The sequence below is a fragment of the Pieris rapae genome, chromosome 11 (assembly GCF_905147795.1).
Source record: "Pieris rapae chromosome 11, ilPieRapa1.1, whole genome shotgun sequence".
In the NCBI taxonomy this organism is placed as follows: Eukaryota; Metazoa; Arthropoda; class Insecta; order Lepidoptera; family Pieridae; genus Pieris; species Pieris rapae.
In genome coordinates this window covers 2,395,483-2,422,017 of record NC_059519.1, presented here as the reverse complement: position 1 = coordinate 2,422,017, position 26,535 = coordinate 2,395,483, and the positions used below count along the sequence as shown (strand labels likewise).

General features: G+C 34.0%; 2 protein-coding genes across 2 annotated transcripts in view; one reads left to right on the top strand and one right to left on the bottom strand.

The window, feature by feature from the left end:
- Window positions 1–773: 773 nt before the first annotated feature.
- LOC110996886 (integrin alpha-4) lies at window positions 774–17,014 on the top strand. The gene is made up of 25 exons (XM_022264767.2): window positions 774–843; window positions 1,018–1,165; window positions 1,769–1,869; window positions 2,118–2,188; window positions 2,660–2,696; window positions 3,113–3,199; window positions 3,754–3,831; window positions 4,119–4,205; window positions 4,314–4,399; window positions 4,861–5,073; window positions 5,551–5,650; window positions 6,686–6,859; window positions 7,691–7,788; window positions 8,415–8,496; window positions 9,374–9,513; window positions 9,750–9,949; window positions 10,757–10,961; window positions 11,426–11,595; window positions 12,892–12,970; window positions 13,590–13,685; window positions 14,175–14,310; window positions 14,646–14,724; window positions 15,190–15,301; window positions 15,960–16,025; window positions 16,110–17,014. Exons 1-25 carry the CDS (start codon window positions 837–839, stop codon window positions 16,167–16,169), a joined length of 2,712 nt encoding a protein of 903 aa, XP_022120459.2. The 5' UTR covers window positions 774–836; the 3' UTR covers window positions 16,170–17,014.
- Window positions 17,015–17,631: 617 nt separating this feature from the next.
- LOC110996863 (serine/threonine-protein kinase NLK-like) overlaps window positions 17,632–26,535 on the bottom strand; it is a 109,460-nt gene continuing 100,556 nt past the window's right edge. The window contains 6 exon segments of the mRNA XM_022264734.2: window positions 17,632–20,761; window positions 20,764–20,792; window positions 23,008–23,101; window positions 23,441–23,660; window positions 24,376–24,546; window positions 25,408–25,534. Coding sequence (XP_022120426.1) covers window positions 20,727–20,761; window positions 20,764–20,792; window positions 23,008–23,101; window positions 23,441–23,660; window positions 24,376–24,546; window positions 25,408–25,534 — 676 coding nt within the window. The 3' untranslated portion in view covers window positions 17,632–20,726.

Sequence of the window (26,535 nt, the reverse complement as noted above, 5' to 3'; positions counted from 1 at the left end):
CTCGTGGGTCAATTAAATATAAAACGTGCTATGCTCCATGTTTCTATATCAGAAATGACGAGATCCTTAGTAGAACTAAAGTCACCAAGATAGCAAAAAGGGCGTATAAACTTATACGACAATAAGAGACAATAACGTCGGATAAATTTAAAATTATGGTTTTAATAATAATTATAAGCTTATAATAATACATAGCTTCAATCCGGTAAAAAAGTTTTTTCTTTAAATGTGTAAAAGCTATGTTAATAAAAGACAATACCATATCAACCTAATAATTGTAACCACTAACAATGTAGTTTCCCTACATTGTTGATGGTTCCCTTTTAAATCTTATTAATGAACTCTCAACCATGTGTCGTGCAAAACATGGCTCTGCAACTATTTCTATTTGAGAACTTAACACCGCAACAGGCATAGCAGGCTCGCCAAGACGAATGTGTCAGACAGAAGGCCTGTAACCGGCCTGAATCATCTATTTAAAAAATATCACGATACATACATAAAGCTTGCATTGGAGCGGCACAATTTATTTTATAATATATAAGCATTGTCATTATCAATTCCAGTTTCCTCACAGTCATAATTTTGCACAAAACAAGTTGTTAATTACAACAACGACATTTGGAGATAAAAATCCCATGACCACTAAGCCAAAAAAGCTCTAGAATATATGAACTCTATTATTACAGTCATCACTTCGTAATATCTTAAAATACAACGTCGTTAAGGATAAATTAAAATTTGCTTGAATCATTATTTGACGCGTCAAATAATGATTCATTTCTAACTGTTTGTAGTTTTAGTCTTATATTATTATTGAAGTAAGTAACAGGGCAATGAAATGTAAGTGACCATTTAAAATTATTTATAATTAGTTATCTTCTTGTTACCAAGAATTATTTCCAATAGGTATAAATTTGACATCAATAAATTAATCTGGGAGTGTTTTATTTATTAGCATTTTACGGATCATTATGTTGATATAATCATAATATTCAAATGATCTGATCTCTCCAGCCTTAATAGTGCTATTGGTGACGATATGTATACCTGCTCTGGCGTATTACCACGAGCCCAGTATGACAGTTATTTCGACTGAAACCCTTGGATTGAGAAAGCAAGCTTTGTTTGGATATAGTACAACCTATCAGGATCAACACAGACGGTACGTTAATTGTCTTAAACTAACGCGCATTATTAATTACAATATGTTTCTGTATAATAATATCGTGTTAACATTAGTTAAACTTAATTTAGGATTTCATTAAGGTAATAAAATTAATACAACTCTTTTTGCAAATACAGAACAGTTTTATTGCTTAACATTGCGAAAAAAGAATGACTTTTTACACATAAGGTCTTTGAATTCTACATTTTAAAGCACTTTCTGATATACAGCATTTTTTGATGATTTGACATGTCTTCGATCAAGATCAAGCCTAGTTATGCATCTCCTCATTTACTTCAAGATCGGAAATTCTTGACACAAATTCGATGTAAAACAATGCGTAGTTTAATCAACAGATGGCACCACATGCTATTTGAATTTGTAAATTTATTAATTTATTAATTGTTATTCGAGAACTTATCCAATATTTTATTGCTTATTCTGCTTTTCGGAGCGGAGAAGAAACCACCAAAAAAGAGATCCATCATCGGTCCAGCCGATCTTCGGCCGATCCGATATATTTAGATTAATAAATATGTATATTGAAAATACAACATAAGAAATAGTGGAAATAGTATTTTGATGAGAGGTTCATTTCAGGTTAATTGTCGGCGCACCACGGGCGGACAATGTAGGAAAAATATTTTATATTGACGTTAATTCTGGGAACATTAAAGAGATACAAATGCCTATGCGTCAAAGTTAGTATTTCCTTAAACTCATATTGGTTATAATATGTTTGATGAAACAAATACTATACGGAGATTTTCTACGGTTACGGTTAAATTTTAGTTCTTGTTCTCTTGGAACAATTTCAGTTTATTGTATTATACTGTATTATACTGCTTATTTTTAAAATATTCACTTGAATTATAAACCAATATATTTCTGACTAAACAGCTACCTAGTATTTATAATACAGACTAATTAATTAATTGAATGTTCGCAGGTGACAACCAAAACCGAACGCAGGATTTTTGGCTTGGAGCCACAGTTAGCTCCACTAATTCGTATTTTATAGTAAGTATAAATTATGTCATATTGCTAAAGCAATGGTCCAAGTCTAAATGATCGGCTCGCAAACCGTTTGGCAGTATGATTTAATAATAATAATTATTATTATTTATTTATTTTTCTCCCATATAACATTAACAATAATAATTAATTATTTATTAAATATACAGGTATGATACAATATCGGATATTTTCATTACCTACATTGCGAATTGTTTTTTATTGATGCAAAGATTTATACATTTTTACTTGGAAGTAAACCCATTCAATACCAACGTGTGACAAAGATGGCTGTTCGATCTCACATATTTTCTCCATACAGTTAATTGCATGTTAGGTTGATATTCTCATAGTATTACTAGGCTGGACTGTATGTTTATTTTTTTTTACTCTATTCCTCTGCCATCGTGTCCAGGGACTTTTTCTATGTTACATACTATGTGTATTGCGAAAGTATTTACAATATATATGTTTCAGACGTGTGCCCCAAGAAGCCGAGATTTTCATAACAATTGTGAGTATTTATGCTGTTTTGTAAAGTTAATTATTATGATAGTAATGCTATGTGTTGAATGCTAATTAGAGAGCGTTCAAGTATAACGTAACGATTTTAAGAGGGGAAGGTTGGGATAAAACGTTAGAATGCAGGACGTGGATTGAATTATGCGTTATTGTTAATATTATTTTCGACTTTCCGATACTGTACACCATATAAATAGCAACTCTAAGGAGTAATAAGTACCTGGGTGGTATTGAAACGTTTACTATTTGGTACAGAAAAACGTTACGGTGCGTTACATGGGGGGGGGGTTCATGAATCTCGTGACGTAATACTGTCATCGTAAATTATAAATTTACCTTTTTGGCTAATTTTAGAATAAAAAACTTATTAAAAAATCAATTTTATGTAAATGAAAGTTATATTTTCAGATAAAGCATCAGAATGTTACTTTGGAAAAACGCCAGATGATACTTATTTATTGCCGTCACTTGAACCAGGAATGGAGATAAGTTTTAGTAAGGGCTTCTAATAATTAGATATAACAATATATTATATATATTCTACATATAAACAATTTAAAATTACTCCATAAATACTACATAGGTTTTGAAAACATTGATATGGGAATGGAACAGACGTTTTTTAAATGTAACCATATTATAAACTAACGAGCATAGAAGTAGGTGGGGAAGTAGAAGAGAGAAAAATACTTAAGTTAGAGGAGTTGGCGGAGGCCTATATTGTATAACAAATCCTTGAAAAATATAATAACCATTACTACTACTACTACTTTCTGTTTTACTACATTTACTCGTATATAATCTAAATTACTTACAAGTAACTAGTATTTACTTAAAAAGTGCAAAGTTTTAGTTTCTTCCATGTGGTATATATTTTTTCTTCGAAAAAGTATAGATTCACAGTCAAGGTATCAAGTATATCCCTTATTCCAAATGTGTTTAATATATTTATACGTATGTGTTCAAATACTGGACCTATGTCTTCTTTTATACATTTGATTAGCCGAATACCTGCCATGCCCTGAAAATAAAATCTACTTACATTTCAGATGCAGGTATTACCACATTCGGGTGGAGCATTGCCTCAAACTCGTTGATATTAATGGGAAGTCCTGGAAGTCAAAAAGGTAAACAAATCAATACATTTTCAAAGTATCAAATGTGTAATGTAGGCACTTTCTTAATGAAACCAAGTGCCACTTGAATTTTAAGGTTTCTAAATCTGTTTCATGATCTCATAGGCAAGTAGATCAGTCCTTAAAAATTAATATTCTGTTTCCTCCGGAAGTTGGTTACAATCTCTCTCATAATACCTTAGGAGGTCCTTGAAATATGTAGCATTCTCAGATCTCGGATCTCATAGATTTCTTCATGATTTTTTCCATGTTATTTCGCTGAGCAAATATATTTTTAGGTGGCGCCATATTATGGAACCCACAGAGTTTTGAAACACTAGTATATCAAGAAATCATCCTTAATAAGAATAAATATCCAGGTTTCGGTAAGTACTTTATATATATTTCTAGTACCACATAAGCCGCCGGAGCTGTCGACAATATACAGGTTAAAAATGTATTCTCACTTTCTTAATATTTTATATTTATTTCAGGTTATAGTGTATTAACTGGCAAGTTCTTGTCCGACAAAACCTCCTATGTCATCAGCACTACGTATGGCGATTACGGACAGGGAAAAGTATATCATTTGTCTCATATTTAATCCTTATATTATTAAACACTAGGCTCGCTCTGACTTAACCGATAATTTTTTTTATAAAATGCAGTAAAAGGTTTTGTTTTTTTTTTTCAAATTATAAGTTTTTCAATTTATAAGGTGAATAAATAGTAGGTTTTGATACTTCTAAAACTGATTGAAACGGGTAGTAAAGTAATACGGGGGTAAAATCTTTTCAATTTAAAGTTCAAAATTTTGTTCAACAAGTTCGAGTAGATAAGAACTTTACAAAAACTTTTTTAAATAAGAAATTAATAGATTAGATTAATGCGTCTAGTAATGAAATATCAGGGCTATAACTACTGTAGGTTACAAATTTTCTTAATTATTTTTTAGTAAATTGTAGGTTTAAGACTTGTTTGTCCATTTCAAAGTTTAGTCTCTTCTCTGTACTTCCTAGTGTCTTAAAAAATCTATTACAGATCCTTTTCTATGGTAAAAGCCAATATCTTGGATATGCGTTACAACATGAACTGTCGGATGGCGAGGTTGGGTCAAAGTACGGTGCTGTGATGGCTGCGGCAAATCTGGGTGGCGTCCGTCCAAGCCTCATTGTGGGCGCACCTACGTATAATGAAGGTTCCGGTTTTGATACAGGCGCCGTATACTTGTATTTACAGAATTATGATGCAAACGTAAGTAATATGATTGGAATAAAAATCACTTAAATATATATTGTATATGCTTTTGTATATTTCCATGCCGCTTATATTGTGGTACCGATTCTCTTGACTTAAATGTTAACTGGAAACTATATTGAAAAATATATGTACATTTGAATAACTAATAACATCAGTAGTGGCTTATTCGTTGGTTTTGCTTATAATGTTTGAATCCTAGTAAAAAAGTATTTCACTTGCTCTTACTTGATAATGTACCTTGCTAACGTTTTTTACAGTAGAGAAATTTCTGTTATTATCAACAAAAAACAACATTTATTATAAAAAAATAAACCAATTGAAATGATTTAAAAAAATAGGATGAGCTAGCATTTTCACTTTAGGGAAAATAGTTTACAAACTATTCTCAGACCTACCGAATTCAAATGACTTCAAAAAAAAACGATCAAGCTATTTCAGAGGAGTATTTTATGTGTAGATGTGATTCCGCAGATATTAACGCTAAAAAGAATAGTGACGGGAACAGAAAATGGTGGATATTTCGGCGCTGCAATAGTTAGTGTTGGTGACATGGATGGCGACGGTCTCGATGGTAAGGAGAATAGAGAGTGTTACAGTATTTATTGAAGTTATACTTCTTTTGGCACGGAGAAAAAGGATGAGAGTGAATTTTTACTATGCGCACGCACACCAACACCTAAATTCGACCTCGTAAAGTTAGGTCTAGGCGGCAGGGAAATCGATAACTATGGTCAAGTTCTATATTCTAGTATTTTTATATTTAGAACACGTGTTTCGTTACAGTACAAATAAACAGTGTGAATAAATAAATATTATTTTGGTGTTTTTAAATCAATATCATACACGACGGTGATAGTATTTACTAATAATTTATATATTTAAATAAAATCTTTTTGATTAATTTTAATATTTATCCGTTGATCACTACTGCATTTTAGTTTTTTTTTTCCATAAGTACACACACTCTTTTTTTAAATATTTATTGTAATATTTTCTTTGATACATACGTCCTAGGAATTAATTAATTAAAGGAATACATCGCGAAGACACTTGCTTAAAATTTTAGTAGTACTTCAATCTGGAATGTGGATATAATTATTACTTTAAGTACATTTTAATGAGTTGGTCGACATTTTTCACGTAATATGAATGATTTAGTTTCATATAAAAACTGCCTTCAAAATATCTTAAACAGCATCCACATATAAGTGCTTAAGATGTACGTCTATTGATTTTTAAAGTATCATACTCCTTATTGTATTATGTTATAACAATAACATAAATAAATCTACGCTGAATTAAAGCATTAATCGTTACAAATACTCGTAAATCCAACGTTAGAATACGGACTTTAGTTGAGAGTAAATAAGATGTTAAAAAATAAAAAATAAAATAAAATAATTTATTTCAGACCAATTAATAAGTCTATATGTTGTTAGTATAGTAAAAATTATAAATATGTTAGGAAAATTATTAAAAATATTTAAATATTTAGTTCATTAGTCTACGTTGATTTGTAATTTTAAAACTCATGTATATTAAATTACTTTTAATAAATCGAATTATATACCCTGTTTATTCAACCTATTTTCATAACATTTTTCAGAAGTGGCTATAAGTGCTCCTTATGAAAACGAGAATAAGGGTGTGGTGTACTTGTACTCCGGCGCGGGTTTGATTGCGGGTCGGAAGTGGTTTCAGAGAATACAACCATCTGGTTTTAATACTTTTGGCTTGAGCCTTACTGCAATGGATAATTTTTCCGATAATGGCTGTAAAGGTATGAAACGATTATGCAAATTTAATATATGCAAAACTAATCTTAGTTTATTATTATTTTATTTTAGAATAAAAAAATATAAAGACACGTGATTATTAGTTATAAAAATTACTAATAAAAATGTAATTGTTCGACTGGAAGTTTTTTACTTTGTTAACTAAAGAAATTGCGTTGCATTACGGGCCACTAATTCGGCATATATCTACATTTAAACTATATTTTTGTCAGTCAGTTACGATTTACATTTATCATACATACAAAACAATACACCTACAACGGCGGATCCAGGGGGTGCGGTTATGGGGGTCATTTCCCCCCCCCTGAGATGGTTCCAGGTGGACCACTTATTGAACATAATGATTTTATTTCAATATTTTGTCACCATCCAGATTTTATGTAACTACATAACTTCATGCAAAAGATGACAAACGTATAAATTCTTGAATTGACCACGAGTGACCACCCACCTAATAACGTAAATAAGATAAAATAACGACTAACAGTTATTTAACTGTATTAACAGTAAAATATTAAAATATTTCCAAAATCTCCTAACTATTTCTAGGAATCTAACTAAGTAGGTATTATAATCCCACAGAACCTATAACAGAACAAGAATACAGGTGCCTCATGAATTTAATTTATTCGTGATGATCAAATAACTATTTAGTCAGGTAATTAAAGGAATTCTTTAGAATTAAACTCGAAGTGTGTGTTTAAAAATCTACTCGAATATTTCTTGAAATGATTTTGTTTGTGAAATGACAGAACATAGGTTAGTTCATAGTATTAGTCTTTTTAGATTAATAACACGATGTTTAATAATTTTAGGTATAGCCATTGGTGCTCCGGACAGTAATAAAGTAGCATTATTTCGAGGCATACCAGCTATTACTGTGACGTTGTTCACAACCTTTCCCAATTTACAGGTATGTAATAATACTCTAGTGATGGCGGCTTTCAAAAGGGAGGTTTAGGTAAAATAAAATTAGATACACTTTTTACCATACACCATTATGGAAAATAAATCCTGAGCTTACCACACATTAAGTTTTCTTTTCTCGGATCTGACTGGGATCATAGTAGCGGTGCCACACACTCGGATCCGTGCGAGCGTCCCGTTTATTTTTTTAAAACCATTATCATCCCCATATTCGAGAATTCAGCAGCCAATATGCTGTATGCCGACCACTCGGATCCGAAAAATAGTTTTTTTTTAATAAAAATAATAATATACATTCATACATATTTTCAAACATTCATATTTACTTAATCAAAATTCTGATTATGGGATTTGAACGCACAATATCTGGGTCGCGATTTATTTACGATGAGTATAACCTCGCTTACACCACACAAGCTAATCTATGAAATATAATCAATATATATATAATAATAATTGAATAATAATTTTTAAATAAAATAACAGTATAAGTACGAGTAATATAATTTACTTCCTTACTAAAGAAAGGTATTAGTTATTTCAATAACAATCTATATGTCTGCAAAAAATAATTATAAGTCCTTGTAAAATGCAATAATTATATCATTACAGAAACGTCAAGATAAGACAATCTTTAAGTTTAGCTCTGGATTGAAAATTCTGTATCCAGCAAACTTGAAGACCTGTGAGGCTAGTAAGTATAAGAACTAGAGCGTCGTTTTAAATAATCCACTATTAATATTTTGTAAGACGTAAAACAAACACATGGAATAAAGAAATGTGGGTGGAATTTTTTAATGCCACCCTTTTCACTCCAAACAATGCAAATTATGTGCGAAACAAACATTCTTTTATTTTTAAATAAAACTTAACTGCATTCAAACATTTTAGAAATAACCTAACATTATTAAAATATTTTAGGAATAAAACCGGGTAAAATAAAATCCTTTCCTTTCTTGTAATTATTTTTATCTATCAAATCTATGGATGTATCATGATTTTATTGTTAGCTACCAACGAAACTTATTTTAACTGAAAAATAAGTTTACTGTACACAAATATCATGCAAATTAAAAAAGCACTTACAGTATTGAAGTTTATTTGTTTATAGAAGTGCTAAATTTATTACTTTATTTCACTATTTAATCGTAGACAATTACAGAAAGGCGAAGTGTACATAGAATATTATGCATTCGCCTTTATATCCGATTAAGAAGTTTGAATGTTTCGAACTTAGTTTGTTTGTTTATTTGAATGTAAACACAAATATTCACTAAAATTATTCTTGCATTGAGTTCCTTCAACCCTTGTTGAACAGACAGCCTTGTCTGTATATGCGTGAAATAATAAGGTTTATTTGCTACTTCACAATATTGCATTTTACGGGTTTACATTATGCAGTTAATTCCTGGTGGCTATAAGAATAGAAGTCTTGTAACAGGTCAACAGTCTTGCATCGCGCACATAAAACACACAAGCAACATAAGTAAAGTAGTGAAAAAACAAAAGAATCAGTGGTTTTGTGTGTGAGAGTCTTACTTTGGCGATGATGCTGTTTTCTTTCTTTACAGATATATCAGTGACAATCGAAGTGATGCATCCTAGTGCAAAATTAGCAAATGCCAATTCGGATGGAAATATAATTTTCTATAACACATTGGAAACGAAACCAAGTGTCATAAATAATGCTGTCAAAGTATTTACGCCATTTGTGAGTGTTTTACAATAATCCCTAATTCATGGAATCTAAATAAAAAGCAACAAAATATTTATTACGTGTAATCTTTTATCTATTTATGCAGTAAATTATATCTCTAACTGTAACTATAACATTCCTCAAGGCATGACATTATGCCCCCCATTCCTCTTGTCAGCAGAAGTAAGCAAAGCTCTCCTAAAATGTAGAACATAAGAAATAGCGCATTAAAGTTAATTTCATGCTTGAAGGGAGGATATTACGACCAAGAGATTTCATACAAAATATCAGCCCGCTTGGTAAAAACGCCATCTCAGGATACGGAGTTTAGACCATCCCAAGTGATGCTGAGTGAATCGAGTATTTTGACTCTCTTCGGCTCTGTGTCAGCGTTGGATTGTGAAGGGACCTGTACTCCGAACCTTAAAGCTAGCTTGACAACGGCTATAGCGTGAGTAAACGAAGGTTTTTTTTAATAAGGTGCAAATCACTTATGCAGACCCGCATCAAGAATGTCGAGCTTGGCGCGGGGTCTATGGGGCAGGGCTTACTCAAATCCCTCTGCTATTAAGAGTGGTAGAAAAACACCTCAGCCCTTCACACGCCCTTAAGATGGGCCCTTGGAGTTTCGATAGGCATGACCCAAGGCCCCGGGCTTGAGTCAACGAAGCCTCAACTTGCCTTAACTTGACTTATTAACTGGGCTTGGTTTTAATCACGACAGTTGAACTACTGTTCAAGGCATGACAAGAGTCAATAATTGATTCTGGTTTCACTTCTTTGTTATTATTTTCTTTTATAAACATCTCTCTTTCTTCGAGCGTCATAGTCAGCATGGAAACATCTGGAGCAGACACTCTGTTTCCACAATTATCTGTCCTGCCCTTCTTATAAAAGTGTATAGTTTTGAGGACGATGACTCTTTTACTTGATAGGTCAATTTGGTTGGTGAACGGCCACCTCGGCCTTCTCGCCTCTGCGCATTGTTTAGCCGAAACAACAATTAATTTGTTGTCGGTACATGGTAGACAGGCGAGTCCTTATGCGGAGATGAGTCAAGATAAATGTATTGATGCGGTTCTCAGTCCACGGCATACTAAGGGTTCAGAAATTGTAACGGCTTTCGTGACAATATTGATTTAGAATTAATATCTTTATCATTTGGTTCTAATTACAAAACAGACAACGCGATATATGATGGGGCAACGTAAATTGACTTTGACATTGCAGCAACACAATGTGCTTTATATTCTTTCAGTCGTCCATACATATCAGGTTCATCGGCCAATGAAATAATATCGATAACTGTGAGAAATGATGGCGAAACTGCGTACACGTCCTGTCTTGTTCTGCGCGTCAGTCCCGTCTTGGTGTTAAAGACTCCCGAGGATTGTGTTCGGGCCACAGGTACGGAGGTCCTGACTTGCAAGCCAAGAGCTAGTTTGGGAAAAGGAGCGACATGGGTAAGAGAGACAATTACTAAGTAAGAAGCATCGTTGTTGCATGTTAAAGTATCAAAACCTTTCTTTGTAGTAAGTGAAGATCATTTATTATCATGGAAATAAATTGATAAATCTTCAAATTCTGTTAAAAAAAACCAGTGACATTACGGTTCTAAATTGCTGCTTCGTGATTATTTGTTTAATAGGAAAGTAATTGATCAGCCTGTGCCTGACACACGCCGTCGACTCTTTAGGTCTAAGGCATGCCGGTTTCCTTACGATATTTTCGTCACCGTAAATTCGAGTGTGAATGCGTACAAAGACAGAAATTCGGATGGTGCACAGTTTTTATCAATTTCTGTTGCATACAATGCAAAAAGCAGAAGTTCTAGTGTCAGAACAAACCTGCCTCTATATAAACGTCATAAATAGTAAACGCGTTATAAAAAAAAATTATAACGCGATATCAATTCTTATGTTTTTAGAATACTGGTGACATCACTCTGGAAACTAGTAGTTTGACAAACGCAGACAAATCCATAAAAATAGCATATGAAATTTATGACCATTGTGAAAAGCTATCTAATAGCACAAGAAAACATTATGAAGAAATTTTCATCGTTCAACCTGTTAGTGATGGCATAAAGATAGAAGGGTGAGGTTGATTACACTTATTATTCATTTTCTTTTTTAGTAAATATCAATTTAAATGGAAATACGTGAAAAATTTATGCAATATACTATATTAAAATTTATTGAAAAAGGATTAGAGAGCAAGCTAATCCTGGTTGGACATAAACAACCAGCTCTTTTCTTGAAGGACCCTTTGAATTGGTTCGGAAATACTTCATATTTAAGTATGCGGTGATTTTAGTTATTTCGACTATGTATTTGCGTGTTGTTCCCACAGAATGTAAGTGCGTGCTCCTATTTCACCATGCCTCCTGCTGATAGAGGACAAATCTTGGTTTTTAATTTTTTTTATTATTAATAAGGGGGAGGGGAACATTATGTAATAGTTGAAGCTCCTTACAAACGTTGTGCAAAACAAAAACATAAATTAAAAATAGTGGCGGAGAGTTTATTGACATTTGTTCTCGACAGTTCGACTCCCTTGATTTTAGCATGTAAAATTAAAATTAGAAGAATTTAATATAGATTTATTTATGGATGTTCATAAGTTTACAGTGTATAACCTAAATTAATAAATTATTTGGAATTGCGTTATTTAAGGCATTGTTCACCGAAGTATGTCCGATCCAATTCGACTTAAGGTCCTTTAAAAAGAGAGCGTACAAATATCCGGTGAGCTTCTTGTCCCATTGCCCTGTTATACATATATAAAAAAAGCGATTTTGAATTGAGATTGCGATTATATAAGGTTCAATTACTTGATAATGAGAAATAAATAAGATTTCGAATATCTCAAGCGTGTGAAAAGTGTAAGCGGCAGGTTTGAATATGACTGTATGGCTTCTATCCTTACTATTCTTTAATGTACCCAACATCATTATTTGTATTAGGGATGGTGGGGTACAACAAATTGGAAACCAGACGGGACTTACAGTTGGCCTACTACGTACTGAAAGTCTTGAGGGGGATAGTGTGCAACCCGAGTATACTCCAGAAACTGGGCTTCTTAGTAGCTACGAGATATGTGCGACGGCAAATTCCTAGGTTCTTTGCGATACCAAAGGCAAGAACCAGTCTGTTGCACAGATCCCCGTTATCCAGGACGTTGCGCCTACTAAATGCTGTCTCCGATAATATCGACATATTTGTATGTAGAGTGAATTCCCAGTAGCGATTTTGTGTATATTATGTGTCTAATTTTTATGTACATTATTATATTTAATTAAATGTTTCTTCACATTGTCGTATTGGCATACGCTGTAAAGAAAATGTATGTTTGTCTGAAATAAATAAATAAATGATTTGTTAATTCGTCCAGGACATCGAACTCTGAAGAAGTAGTAAACGTCACTTTACGAGATGTGGAAGCCGGGAAGCGTTTGGAACACATTTACAAGGTATTAAATATTTTGGTACATATTACAATTACATAACGAACATCTGCCCTTAAAGTGCCAATATTTATTGAGATAGTCTTGAGACATTATTTATTACTTGTACATTTCCTATAGTCGCGCATACTAATCGGAATAAGAGAAAATATTTATTGCACGTTTCAAATTGCATCTATTGTCACTAGATTATTTCAAGGTAATATTTAATAATTATATAAATTAAATATTTAATTTCAATAATTTATTTACCAGAATTCGAATGCAATGCTAGAACTTAATAAATTTATTAATAACATAACTAATTGTTATGTAAAGGATTATGATTAACAATTAAAAGATTCTATTGTTTGGAAAAAGTTAGATTTTCTCGGTTTATACTTGATCCTGTTTATATAGGACATAGTTGGAATTTGATATATTTCAATATGCGATATATATCTATATAGGCTTTCAAACATGTGTGCTAAGTTTTGTATGTTACTCCAGAAATTTTACCCAATTGATAGCTATTCGAGATTCGGTTTAATTTTTCTAAGTAATTTTTTACACAATGCTTTTACGTACATAAATGGATACTGATTATTATTTCTTTGTTATTTATAGTACAAATACGTTTTTACAGATAAGCAACACGGGACCAACCCGCTGGGTAGGCATTGATTGTAAGGTGCAACTACCAAAAATAGTTAACAAGGGTATAATAGACATTTATGTCACGGTGAGATCATTTAAGTTTATTTTGGCATTTATAAAGCTCCATCAATGACTTTCAAGTTCAATCTACATGCTTACACGCTTTTTCGGACATTTTTGTCGTGCACCTCTCTGTGGGATCAGCTGTCAGTAGAGATATTTCCGAAACTATGCGACTGAAGGGCCTTTTATAAACATATACGTAACTCATCGGTAGACTATAGACACGAAACCCTCTAGCATCGAGAGTGTCCATGGGCGGCGGGGCGGTATCACTTAACATCAGGTGAGCCTCCTGCCCGATTGCCCCCTGTTCTATGAAAAAAAAAACCACCCGTAGCAGGTATCCATGGGCAGCGGTTAGCACATTATATAGTACCAGTGCCTCGTTTGCCTCCTATCTCATAAAATTAGTAAGCATGCGGTAGATCTATTTATCAGTTTTTTAGATTAGATATAAGAGGACTACACGTCGACGCACTAGACATTATATAACAAGTTTTTATGTTTCTAGGTAAAAACTAAAACGTCTTCATCAAACTGCAGTATTGATGAAGATATCAGACACGCATCATGCAATATTCCAGAGCTCAGCATAAACGATGTAGTCAGTATTTATGTCAGTTTTTTTGCGCTACCCACCAAATTAGGTAATTATTACATTAATAACCATTTCAATACACTAAGCTGCTCTGATGAGCTCCTTTTATTAGCCGTTCTGACAAAACGCCTGGTAAAAAATCTTCATTCACAATCACATCTATTATATCAAATTGTGTATCTTTTCAGTGTTAAATGTGTGTAAAACATGTCGTTTACTAATCTCACTTTAACAAAAATAATCTAAGCATTTTCTTAATAATTCGTATTTCTAACTGGTACCTATATCGTTTTTAATATTTTTTTAAGATAAGTTTAGTTATCTTCGTTAGATAATTAAAATTGTTTTACAGATATAATAATGAATGAATTTTCTTTTTTACAGATAATATTATACAAAAAGAAGATATTAAATTAAATTCGAAGATAACCTTAGCGCTTGGAGAAGAGGAAAAGTCTTTTAAGTAAGAAACATCTAAGGTTTTACACTTTTTGCGTACCAAACTCCAAAATGAATTGTACCATTGTATCCTCTTTTGGTGCCCAAGAGAGAAGACAAGACAAATACGATCCTAGAAAAATGCTATGATTGCATTTAAAAAAGGAATGCTATTCTCAAGACCACCGACGAGAATGTCAGGGCTTGCTCCTATTTCACCAGGCGGAGTATTTATTGTCAGTTCTTCTCTTCTACGCCCTTGATTTGAGAACTGGCAGTAAATGTAAAAAATGATTTTGAATTGAATAAAAATTGTACTGTATTACATACGTACATAAAAATTGTATAATATACGTCACTCGTAAATATATTGGTCATGATAACATAGCCGCTCTTCTAACAACCTCCCCACAACACAAAAGCAATCGACTAACACGTCTAGGTCTCTGTAAAGTTTAACAGAATCTAAGTTGTTTATTTTTATTTTCAGTATCACGAACACTCTCCATTATAACTGCGACATCGTAGCAACGTGGATCATAGTATTGGCTGTTTTATTCGGTCTCCTCTTGATCGCTATTTTAATATATGTACTTTATAAGGTGAGATTTTTATGGGGGCGAATAAGTATAACGAAACTATTTTTTTTTGTTCGGGAAATATTTTATTTGTTATATTATTTTCGACACCATATAAATGGCAACTTTTAAGTTTAATATGTCACTGAGTGGTGACGAAATGTTTTACTATTAGGTACAGAAACATGGGGGGGTCAAGAATATCCAAAAATTTCGTGACATAATACTTGAACGCTCCCTTATTGTATTATTATGTATGCATATAAATATGATGTGTTGTTTGTTTGTCACGCTCTAACTCGTGAATGTCTGGACGGATTTGGTTAATTATGATCTTGAAATATTTGGGGAAGGTCAGGGAAGGTGAACGGTGGGAAACCTCTTTATTTATTTATGAGTAAAGAAAAATACTAAAACAAACGATTAAATTTTGATTAAACTATAACTACACTATTTAGATTAAAACTGTTTTTAGCAGGGAAATGTGTAGGTATGTTGTCTTTTTGTGCATTTCATTGTGATATCTTCAGAAATTTGTGTTTTATAGCTGTAGTACGATGTCTGTTTGGTCAAAAAATAATGTTAGGTTAGGACACAAATATATGTACCAACGAATGCATGTAATGTTGACCAGGTCATCTAGAAGTTAATAATTACGTAATCTTATTTCTTTATTTTTCAGTGCGGTTTCCTACAAAGAAAGAAGAAACTTCAAGCTGACAGCTTCAGGAAAACCATTAAAGACTATGTAAGTTAACTGATCTATTCCAATCTCCTGTATATGTTCTTATAAAGCAAGGAAACTGTTTTTGAAATAAAACATATTTTACAGGAAAGATTTACACCCGAGACTTACGAAGAGACTCAAGCTCCCATCGATGACTGTTCATGAAAAATGCCGACAATGACAATTATTTATTATAGAAATAAGCGTTACTATTAATCTAATATATGTTTAAACACTGAATGTGAAGGATTGAATACCTACAATACTGTTTTGTCTCAATACTTTTTTAATATAGTATAATCCCTACATGGGACAGAGGGCGTCAGTGAGCCAGTGAGTCTCCATCGCGTTTGATCTTGAACTTCGTGTTTCAACTTTATCTTCAAGGAACTTAATTCGAAAAGCAGTGTTGGCTTAGTGGTTTCGGCGTGCGACTCTCATCTCTGAGGTCGTAACTTCTACTTTCTTCCTATATGCGCATTTAACATTCGCACGAACGGTGAAGGTAAACATCGTGAGCAAACCGACATGTCTTAGACCCAAAAAGTCAACGGCGTGTGTCGGTCACCTACTTGCCTATTAGATTGACAAATGATCATGAAACATATTCGGATATCTGAAGCCCAACCCTTAAGGTTGTTGCGCGACTGATTATTATTTATTATAATTGATACCAAACCTCTCCAGAGTTGAGTATACAATAAGGATTTATAATACTGAAACTTCAGAGTTAACACTAGCGCCAAATACGATTTTCATTTGTCAAAATCACAAGTCTGCATTGACGCCCTTTTTCCTTTTTATATATAGGCAACAAGTTTCGTATTAATCTTCTAATATAACCCATTCGTCTTTTTCTGTCATTTATTTGATAGAACGGGGCAAAGGCGCAGGAGGTGAGAATCTCATGTTAAGTTGAAAACCGCCACCTATGGACACTCAATGCCAGAGGCCTTGCGAGTAACATTAGGGCGATACTAAGTGTGGATAGAATTAAAATGTAAACTCCATGTAACGTCTTTTAATTTAACAAACCCCTAAAACGACAAAATATCGGCTTTATTTGGTTTAGCTTGCATTACAATGCTACAAGCTAAATAGCATTAAACCCACCCTCAATGACTTTTAAATAAGAAAAAGTACTTACTTGTTAAATTACCGAAATTAGTTATTTTGTCGTTCGATTGTCCTAGCCCGTAATAAACTCTGCTATCGGCATCACAAGTATCGAACATTTTAAGAAATCTTTTATTTGCATATTGGGATTACTTGAACTTGCTTTATTACGAAGATGTCTCAATATCGCAAGATATCAATAAAAAAAATTCAACACAATTTCTGATGCATAAACAACATCAGGGGAAAAACAGACTCGTAAAAGCGTTCAAATAAGAATTGTGTTTTATGTAATTACTAACGTTACTCTAAAATTATTTTTTTCTTTTTCTAATACAGACCTTTTTATTTCTCGTTCAATGGAAAGGAGAGAAGTCTCTCTTTGTAATGTTATTATTTGCACAGTGCCTTAAGTCTCAAGGTTTACACTGTATAATAAATGCCATATAATCCTACCCTCCAAATCTCTTTTCGTTAGTTCATATGGGGGTATTTAAATAAAAGAATATCGAATTATGCAATAGTTTTATTGTTAGAAAGGGGCCCCGACGATGGAGCAACCGGGGCCCGCTACGCTACCGCCTACACAGATAACTACAAACCCTCACTTATCATTTCCATTCGCATCTTTTAAAATCTACGTTTACAAAAGCACATGAGTACCAGAAAATCTAATTTATACATTTTTACTAAACATAGGGTTCCGAAAACAAACAGCAAAACCGAATTTGTCTAGAACTTTTTAACATTTAGATTGTATTTTAAATTTATAATCCAGACATTCCAAACAAATCGATGATGCTGCGATCACAATTCCCATTTCGCCAATCAAAAAACGAATTGTTAACCTCCCTGTTTTCGGAGTCGGTTAAAAACAATAGAACAAGTGAGACCATGCTATTATCCGTGTCGTCCGGTAAAATCCGCTAAAAAATTACAATAGTTTTGGCAGTTCGCAACAATGGTAAAATGCAACTAAATCGACAGTAGTACAAATATATTTACAATCGTCCTGTCATTAACTAAATCACAAAAAAGAATTACTATCGCATGTTATAGGAGAACGACAGATCACTATTTTGCTTCTTTCCTATGCCAGGAGACCTCGCCAATGGATTCTTGAGGTAACCTGTAACTAGACTGTTATTGGAGACATCGGCCGAAGTAACGCGAATTCGTTCGAGTAGCGAACTCATATTCGTTCGTAAGTATGTGATACGACAAATATTTGATACATTTTCAATTATTAACTAACATCCGAGTCTGCCATAATCAGAACAAGTGTTCGCAAATCCTCGCACATAACTTTGCGCTCATTGCAACTGCTTTCGTCCCGGTACGAAAAGTACAGCCATTTTGAATACATCTAAATAAGAGCAACTTAAACACAACTATCAGTGCAGGAGTACCTATATTTACAAGACTGGTAAGTGAACGTATAAGAAACTTACAATGTCCGACAAAGAAATTCTTAAAATTGTAAACTCTTCGCTTATTTTTTTTGTCATTTTTCTATTTAAAAGTTACCTTAACTAATACAAAGAATGCGCGACTAAGAGGCAGAGGCAGTTTGTAAATGTAAAAACTAATATTATTTGCTAATATTTACATACACTGCCTCGATTGCGTCAGCGTTTAAACCTAAAAAATGACTGACCAAAACTAATTGTCTAAACTAAATCACCTTGTGTGCTAAATGGAAAATTACTTAAAACAACATACGAGATCTCTAACAGTCTGGAAACGAAATTATGTACATATTAAGAAGCGTTGAATTCAAATTCTATTTACAGCAATAATCGGTTAATCTATCAGGTAATTGTATTTGTTCTCGATTGAGTCAGACGCTTCCGAAGAAATCTTCCGCAATCGAATTGAAGCGAGTTACGTACATACGTATACTACGTATATGTACGTGCACGCGGCAGCTTGGAGGCTGTATTAGGATCACAGTAACAGTTATCTGTAAGGCAAGGTGTGGCCGCTATCTAGCGTACACTATTACGTACACGTGCGTATCGAAGAAACGAATTTAAATAATTTTAACTAGATTAAGTTTGAACCTCTACATAGAACTTACGTGTACTAATAGTATAGTAGACCGGCTGTTTTTGTACCATCTAGACGTAACCCTGTACAAACACACATTTCAATTTGAGATCTAATTCACAAAGCCATAAGGCCTATTATCACGTGTGTCGATACAGAAAGTCCGCCAACGTATTGGTTTTTCAGTTTCCCATTCCATTCTAAAACTACGAGATTATTTACAAATTAGTTACTTTTAAATCTTTTATATAGTTTTGAACTACATTTAAGGCTACGAATGATTTCTTGGGACTCCATTACATATAATATCGAGATACTAGACTACACAAACACAAGTGACTACACATATGTTCAACACCATACTCTCAAAACCATGTACGGCGTAAAACATGTGTGTAGTCTAGAAGATTAATTTTGAATACTTAAACGATTATAGTGTTGGCCAATTAAATACACAAACATCGACGCACACTAACACACATTAGTATAATTATATACTACTATTAATAAATGCTTGAAAATAATTACAAAAAGTCACGTACAGTCGGAGGGTAGTTACAAATTTTCATCACGAAGGAAATCTGTAATGTAAATTTGTACCTACTAACAACCAAATTTGAAATTTCAATCAGTATAAATCGTAAATAAAGTCATCTAACACCTAACTTCTAAACTACTCAAAATGTCAGTCGATGTTACATACAATGAGAGATTAAACAATTAAGTAAAGAAATCCTTACAACGTTCATTTTAATCAAAGACAAATATATTGCAACATTTATTGCTTGCAACTTTCACAAATCAATCAGGCACACACCAAAAACCTATCGAATCGGCTAACAATTTTTCTTTTTCCGATCGGAATCGCTGGACAATCTCCTGATCGGATTACCCAGATCACCTGACCATTCCGATCGGAATCCATCCATGTATAAAGATGATAACTATCCCTAAAAAGCATGGCTTTACTACTTTGCAATATCCGATATAGGCTGAATACGCACGAGGTCATTCAGACATTTCTTTCCCCATTTCTCTCACACCACAAGACATTAAACCCTAATCTACCAACGTACACCATCGCTACATCTAATACGTAATGTCAGGAAAATATATTTGGTAATATGTTTACGTGCGACACGCTTTATTCTATGCATGTCTTTTTTATATCACTATTAGTAATATTTACAATACATTCAATACTGAGGTCTGTGTTTGCCTTCAGTCTAAATACAAAATGCTTATAATATTCACTTGCAGTTATGAATTCTAATTCTATCCATTGATATACATAATACAATGAAAGCTAACATTGATTGGTGTTACAAATTGTACATCGGTGACAAAAACATGCATATACTATCAGTATCACTATCGACGCTAGTCTAACGTTTCCAACGTTATCGTTTCGATAGCCGAGATATCGCTTTACTCGTTGCAGCCAATTTCGCCGTGATCTAAGCTGTATTGTATTGGCTACAGCAAGTATTGCGCAAGGCTTAATCAGTGAATTATCGTGCGTCGGTGTAAAGGGCGCGTCGCTTGTCGAAGCCACGCTTAGACTCGCGTCATTCCCACTGGTGAGGCGACGGCGGCAGCTCCGACGGGTGTGCGACTGTCGAGCTGAAAATCGCGAATCGCATGGATTAGTCGCAAGTTTATGTCGTGCTTCACCCACACCCAGGCCACTGGACGTATGCTGGAGTACGGCGTTGCTTCAAAGGCTAATATTGAAGACGAAGCAATCTCCGTTACCCCAACATACGACGTTTCATGCACTTTAAAAATGCATATGTATAAAAATTTTTGAAAAATGTAATTGCAAATCAAACTACTGAAAATCTACTGAATCACCACAACCGAGTACTTGGCACTGTGCTCACTGTCTACGCATGCACTAAGGACAAACAAAGTTTATATTCGAAATCCCGACCAAATTATCAAACAAAGCAAACATTCTGCTTACAAACCCCAAATGGAGCTAAACTCGATTTAAACTACGTTATTTCAAATCGATATCCAATTCAAAAAGATCGCACAAAACGTTCAAGAAACAAAAGGAGAAAATCGAAAAGCATGCATCTCGGAACCGAGTACTATCCAACGATCAACCCTTTTGAAATAACGACGTTGTAAAACAACACATAAACAATATTATTTAATACAGATTAAATCAAACTAAAAATTCGTTTTACATGTATTGCTTAGGAGTTGTTTTATATACGTCCGCGTTTAGGACAACACAATATAACGTGCGATGACGCTTACTGGTACTACGCAGCGCACAGAAATATCACAGGCGAGAGGAGAAGTATTTTTGCCGCTGTCTTGAAAGGGGAACAAACTTTTGCTTTCGTACTCGGTCTAGAGCTGCCGCAGAGAAAAACATTCGTTAAAAAAGCCGCACTGGCATTTTCCCGCGCTTTAACGCAGAAAAGGCACACAAACACAATTAAAACTAATTTTAATACATTTTTTTTTGACATAATTCGCGGGAAAAAATTGCGCACGGTCGCCTTCTATTGGAACACAACTTTGCGCGGTAAAAACCGCTTTGGCTAGTTTTTTCAAGAGGGTTGATAACTGCGGTGGTAGCGAAGGGGAAAACCATGCAATGTGGGCGTAAAAGGACCTAATCTACTTAAGGCGGGACAAGGAGGGGAGAGCGGGGCTGACTTCGGCGACCACCTTCCTTCTATGGGTCTCTAGACATTGGTGTGCGTGCCACACTTAGTTGTGATGATTGTATTGACTCTATTGAAGTGAAGACAACACTAGCTTTGTTTACGTCTTATACCAAGTATTATAGGATTTAAACTTGTCAAATTAATTTACTATATACATAAATCTCTCAAAATATATATTTAAAATTGGTATTTGAACAGGCGAAGGAGTAAATAGAGAAAATTTTTTTTTCCAAAATACCACTCGCGATATGAAAGCGTATACTGTTGAATTTAAATCCCATAAAACAATTTAATTTTTTAACTCTGTCGCGGATATGTTGTCGACACGTTAGACGTGGCCGTTTGGGTGCGGGTGGTCGCTAATAGCTCAGCGATTGACGGCTATACACTGTCGCGATTCACTTCAATTTTAAATTGGTCTCACACAGCAAAGATCTTTTCATAAGAATTTCTTAATTTTTGAGATTGTTTCCTATGTAATGTGTTTGCACTCATGTCTGATTGAATAACAAAATATAATATACATTGTCACTTTGTATCTTTAACATTCAAATGAAAAATGTATTTAAAAAACATATTAGTTTTTTTTTTTAATTTGAAAGCTTTTTTAAATGTAATTTCTGTAATAAAAGGAACTGGGCCAAAGCAAAGTGTAAAGTAAAATTTTCAAATTTTTTGGATTTCAAATTAATAATTTAAAAATCGCTACAAGGACTACCACTACATGTGAGACTCTTCAATGATATAAAATTATTAGATTAAACAATATATGCACTTACCAAATAACTTTGGTAATCAAAGACATTTTTTTATGTGAACAGGGGGCAAACGGGCAGGAGGCTCACCTGATGTTAAGTGATACCGCCCATAGACACTCTCAATGCCAGAGGGCGCGCGGCGTTGCCGGTCTTTTAAGAATTGGCCTATTATTCTTGAAAATTTGATAAATATTCTGAATAATTGTGTCTAACAATTTTCGAGGCACCCTAAAACACAGAAATTCTTACATTCTTACATTCGTACACAGCTTATTAAAGTGACCATAAACCGAGAATCGCGATTGTAAAGCCGCCAATCGTGTAGGTATCGCAAAGAAATCACCTAGTGTCTGGTGTTGCCTATGTTTGCGTTGGTTGGTGGCAGCGCCTTACCTTGCGAAGCTCTTGAACGCGGCGGACTGCGGGTTGATGCACAACGGCACACGAGAGGTCTGCAGTTGCTCCGCTATGAATTTGTGGATCTCCTCTGCGGAGACATCAGAAAATGAGGCCCCGGCCCCGATGGCCCATACGTTATGACAGACGTGTGTCTTCCAAAACGAGATGATAATGCTCAAAACATTTTACTAGCGTTACTTTTAACTGCCCCTTCGTTTGAGTTAATATTTCGTACGTTGATAGAACCAACTAAACTATTACTGTATTTGTTAGTTAAATCGGATAATTAAGTTTAACTGGAGCCTTTTGTGTCCTAGATATATATATATATATGTAAACCCCCCCCCCCCATTTTTCTTTTTTTATTAATATGAATATATCCACATTAGGTAGGTAGAAATAGGGTAGGTAGAAACTTGACACGCACCTTTAACTTGATGTACGGAAGTGAGCTTCCTCTCCCAGCCGTCGTGGAAGGCGTGGGGTGCTACGGGTTCGAGATCCGGTGAATAATGTCTTGCAGCCTGCGGGGCGTTGTAGCAGCACTTGCACATGCAAGAGTGGTACCGCAGCCGCCCTTCTTCGAGATACGGATGCGCGAGCGCATCGACAACAGAGATTCGTTTCGCCGGATCGAAGACTAGCATCTGGAATTTTATAATATACAGATTATATTCATTTTTGTAATGTCTCCGTATAGTTTCCTAGTAATTAATAATTGAATATAATTTACTCGTAACTCCTGGACTGTTTAACTTAAGTTAACCTCATTCGAACACCTGATACTTTGCATTTATAAAAGTCAAGTCAAAAGTCAAAATTCATTTCTTCATATAGGTAACATAATGTACACTTATGAACGTCAAAAAAAGAAATATTAAATGAATCTAATTTTACATATATGCTATTAAAACAATTTCTTGCTTTTATAAAACAATTGATTGATATGCAAATGGACTGAATAAAATGGACCGTGAATCACGGAGACGGTGTATATACGAAGCCTTACAAAAAAAATAACCGCGCGTTTCTGATAAAAGACAAGTGAAGGCCCTTACTTGAAACGACCCAGTGAGAGGAAAAATAACAGGACGCCGATAAAAATTCTGGTAAGATGAAATAAAAGAGATAGCATGCAAAGATTAGAAGATTGTAGCCAAGATGAAAAACAAACAAAGCAATTTGGAGCAGGGTCTCTCTCTCGAAAAGGCAAAGTATATGTATAAATGTACAGTATAGTAGTATGTAGCAAAGGCTAATATATGTCCCTTCAAAAGAAAGAAAAATTGTTAAACTTCTGTTAACGTCCGTCGTTTCGAAACTTGTTATATCAAAGCGTAAATGACTTCCTAACATTAATACCTGTGCGAGCAAATGGACTGCCTCATGTGTGGCCTGAACAGACAGCGTATACAGCGCAGCGAGAGCGGGCGGGCGAGGCGCACGACGCAACATGTGCGCACGCGCACCGGCGCAAGCGTAACGCATATCCTCCAACGAGGGCGTACCCAGAAGCTCTGTTATTAACTCCAGCTGAAATGTTTTAGGTCTAATAAGTTTTATGATTTAATAAAATTAAAATACCGGCAACACACTCGCGAGCCCTCTGGCCAACTGTTGTATAAAGAATAATAACGCAAAGCCTTTTTGATCCAATATATAATTCTTCATACGTTTGCCTTAAGGTTTAAAGAATACGTATGAAGAATCATAATCAAATAAGGACAACAAAAATTTTGACAGGAAAAGCGTGCTAACGTGTCGGCACACGACATGTTGTTGGGACGTTTTTTTTCAACACTGTAAACAAGTACAAAAAACAGTCATAATACAAAAAGCTACAAAAATAATTAAACTACACATTTGGAACAAGTATTGAATTATCGGTCCTCTATCTTAATTCTTAGCCACTATCAAGGAAACGCGTCAAAACTATGTACCTACAATGTCATTAGCGTAGCGACATATCCTTAACTAAAGAATTTCTGCCAATGTTTGTTTGACGGTGAAAATGAAAACATCATCGATTAAACAAATGACTCTCGATCCGTAGAACGTGTATGGATATACGTTCTTACATTTCCGGGCAATCTACAATTCCGTTAATTACTTTAAAAAGGTGTAAAAAGTCGATCTTTGCTCTACGAACACTCAGAGATTCCAAGTTGTAAAAATTGAACAATTTTTATTTTTTTTGTAAAAAACCAATTATGGAAGAGGTGGGAACCCTGACTGACACAGGTATTTTTTACTTTGAACGGTTACCACATCTAGCACTTTGGAATGCACATGTACTTTAAATGAATAAACACTTTTTTCCTTAAAATTGCACATTTATTACATTATATCAGTGAGTGCTGGGAGCAGCACTGTAAAATAAGAACAAATGAGTACCTGTTGTACGGGACTCTGAGCTTGAAACAGAATTCGCCTGCCGAGCAGTTCGCCGAATATGCACCCAACGGACCAGACATCAACAGCTGCCGTGTAATGATTTGCGCCCATCAGAATCTCTGGTGCCCTGAAACATTAAGGAGTATGCTTAAAATATCTTCAAAAACTGCTCGTGTTAAATACGAAAAATAAAATATTATTGCTTCTCTTTATTATCAAAAAACGAAACCCAACAATATATCTTTGTTCTCCAATACTTATTTCACACAAAAATTTGTCGTAAGCCAAATGCGTGTGTATCGAGTGTGTGTGTAAAGTACATGATTCATATCAAAGTACAACATTTTATTATGTTAATTCGAGTATACATTTCTAATTAATTAATATATAATTTACCCAGGTACACAGTGATTGTATAGAATTGATATTAGATTTGCAAACATTGGAACCTCTGGGTCATGTTATCTTATGGTCCCCGAGACTTATTATCACGTGTAACGTAACGTAAATGTATCCTTTATTCACCGTTACATAAAAAAATCATATTCCGTAGTAAAATACGAAGCTTAGGGACGTCGGGTTCAAGTAGATAACCCTTGTTAGCATAACTTTTGATGTCCCTTGATAGCATTTTGACCTTTGAATTTTCTGTAAATACACATTCAAATTGGGCGGAAATCATAAATAATATACATTTTTAATGAGAAATACGCCGTACTATTAATGAGTACATTTTTAAGTTGTTTATTTAAGTGGGCACACGTCTTGGGTTTAATTTCCGGCAATATTAAAATTAAATTAAAAAATTAATGTCTTTTAGAGGACTTCGAACAACATTTATTAAATTATGTCAATACTACATCAAATTACATGTAACGAGGAACCTAATATTCGTGACACAAATGCAATTAACATTAATTATGGGTAAAAGATGTTACATTTAAACGACATAGAAAATTATACAAGTGGGCGTTTCAAACAATTCGATAACTTTTAATTGTCATCCAGGTCATTCCCTTATACCTGTTATCTTATCTCTTATTTAAGGGTATTATTAATTTGCATACTATTAGTAATTTATAAATGGGATTCCCAAAAAGTATAAACAAATGAAATTAATCAAGATCT

Bases quoted from the DNA above. Each gene is read 5' to 3' on its own strand.
- LOC110996886 (XM_022264767.2), top strand. The intron at 2,697-3,112 runs GTGAGTATTTAT...TTATATTTTCAG, and splicing joins CCGAGATTTTCATAACAATT to ATAAAGCATCAGAATGTTAC. The intron at 9,514-9,749 runs GTGAGTGTTTTA...TCATGCTTGAAG, and splicing joins TCAAAGTATTTACGCCATTT to GGAGGATATTACGACCAAGA.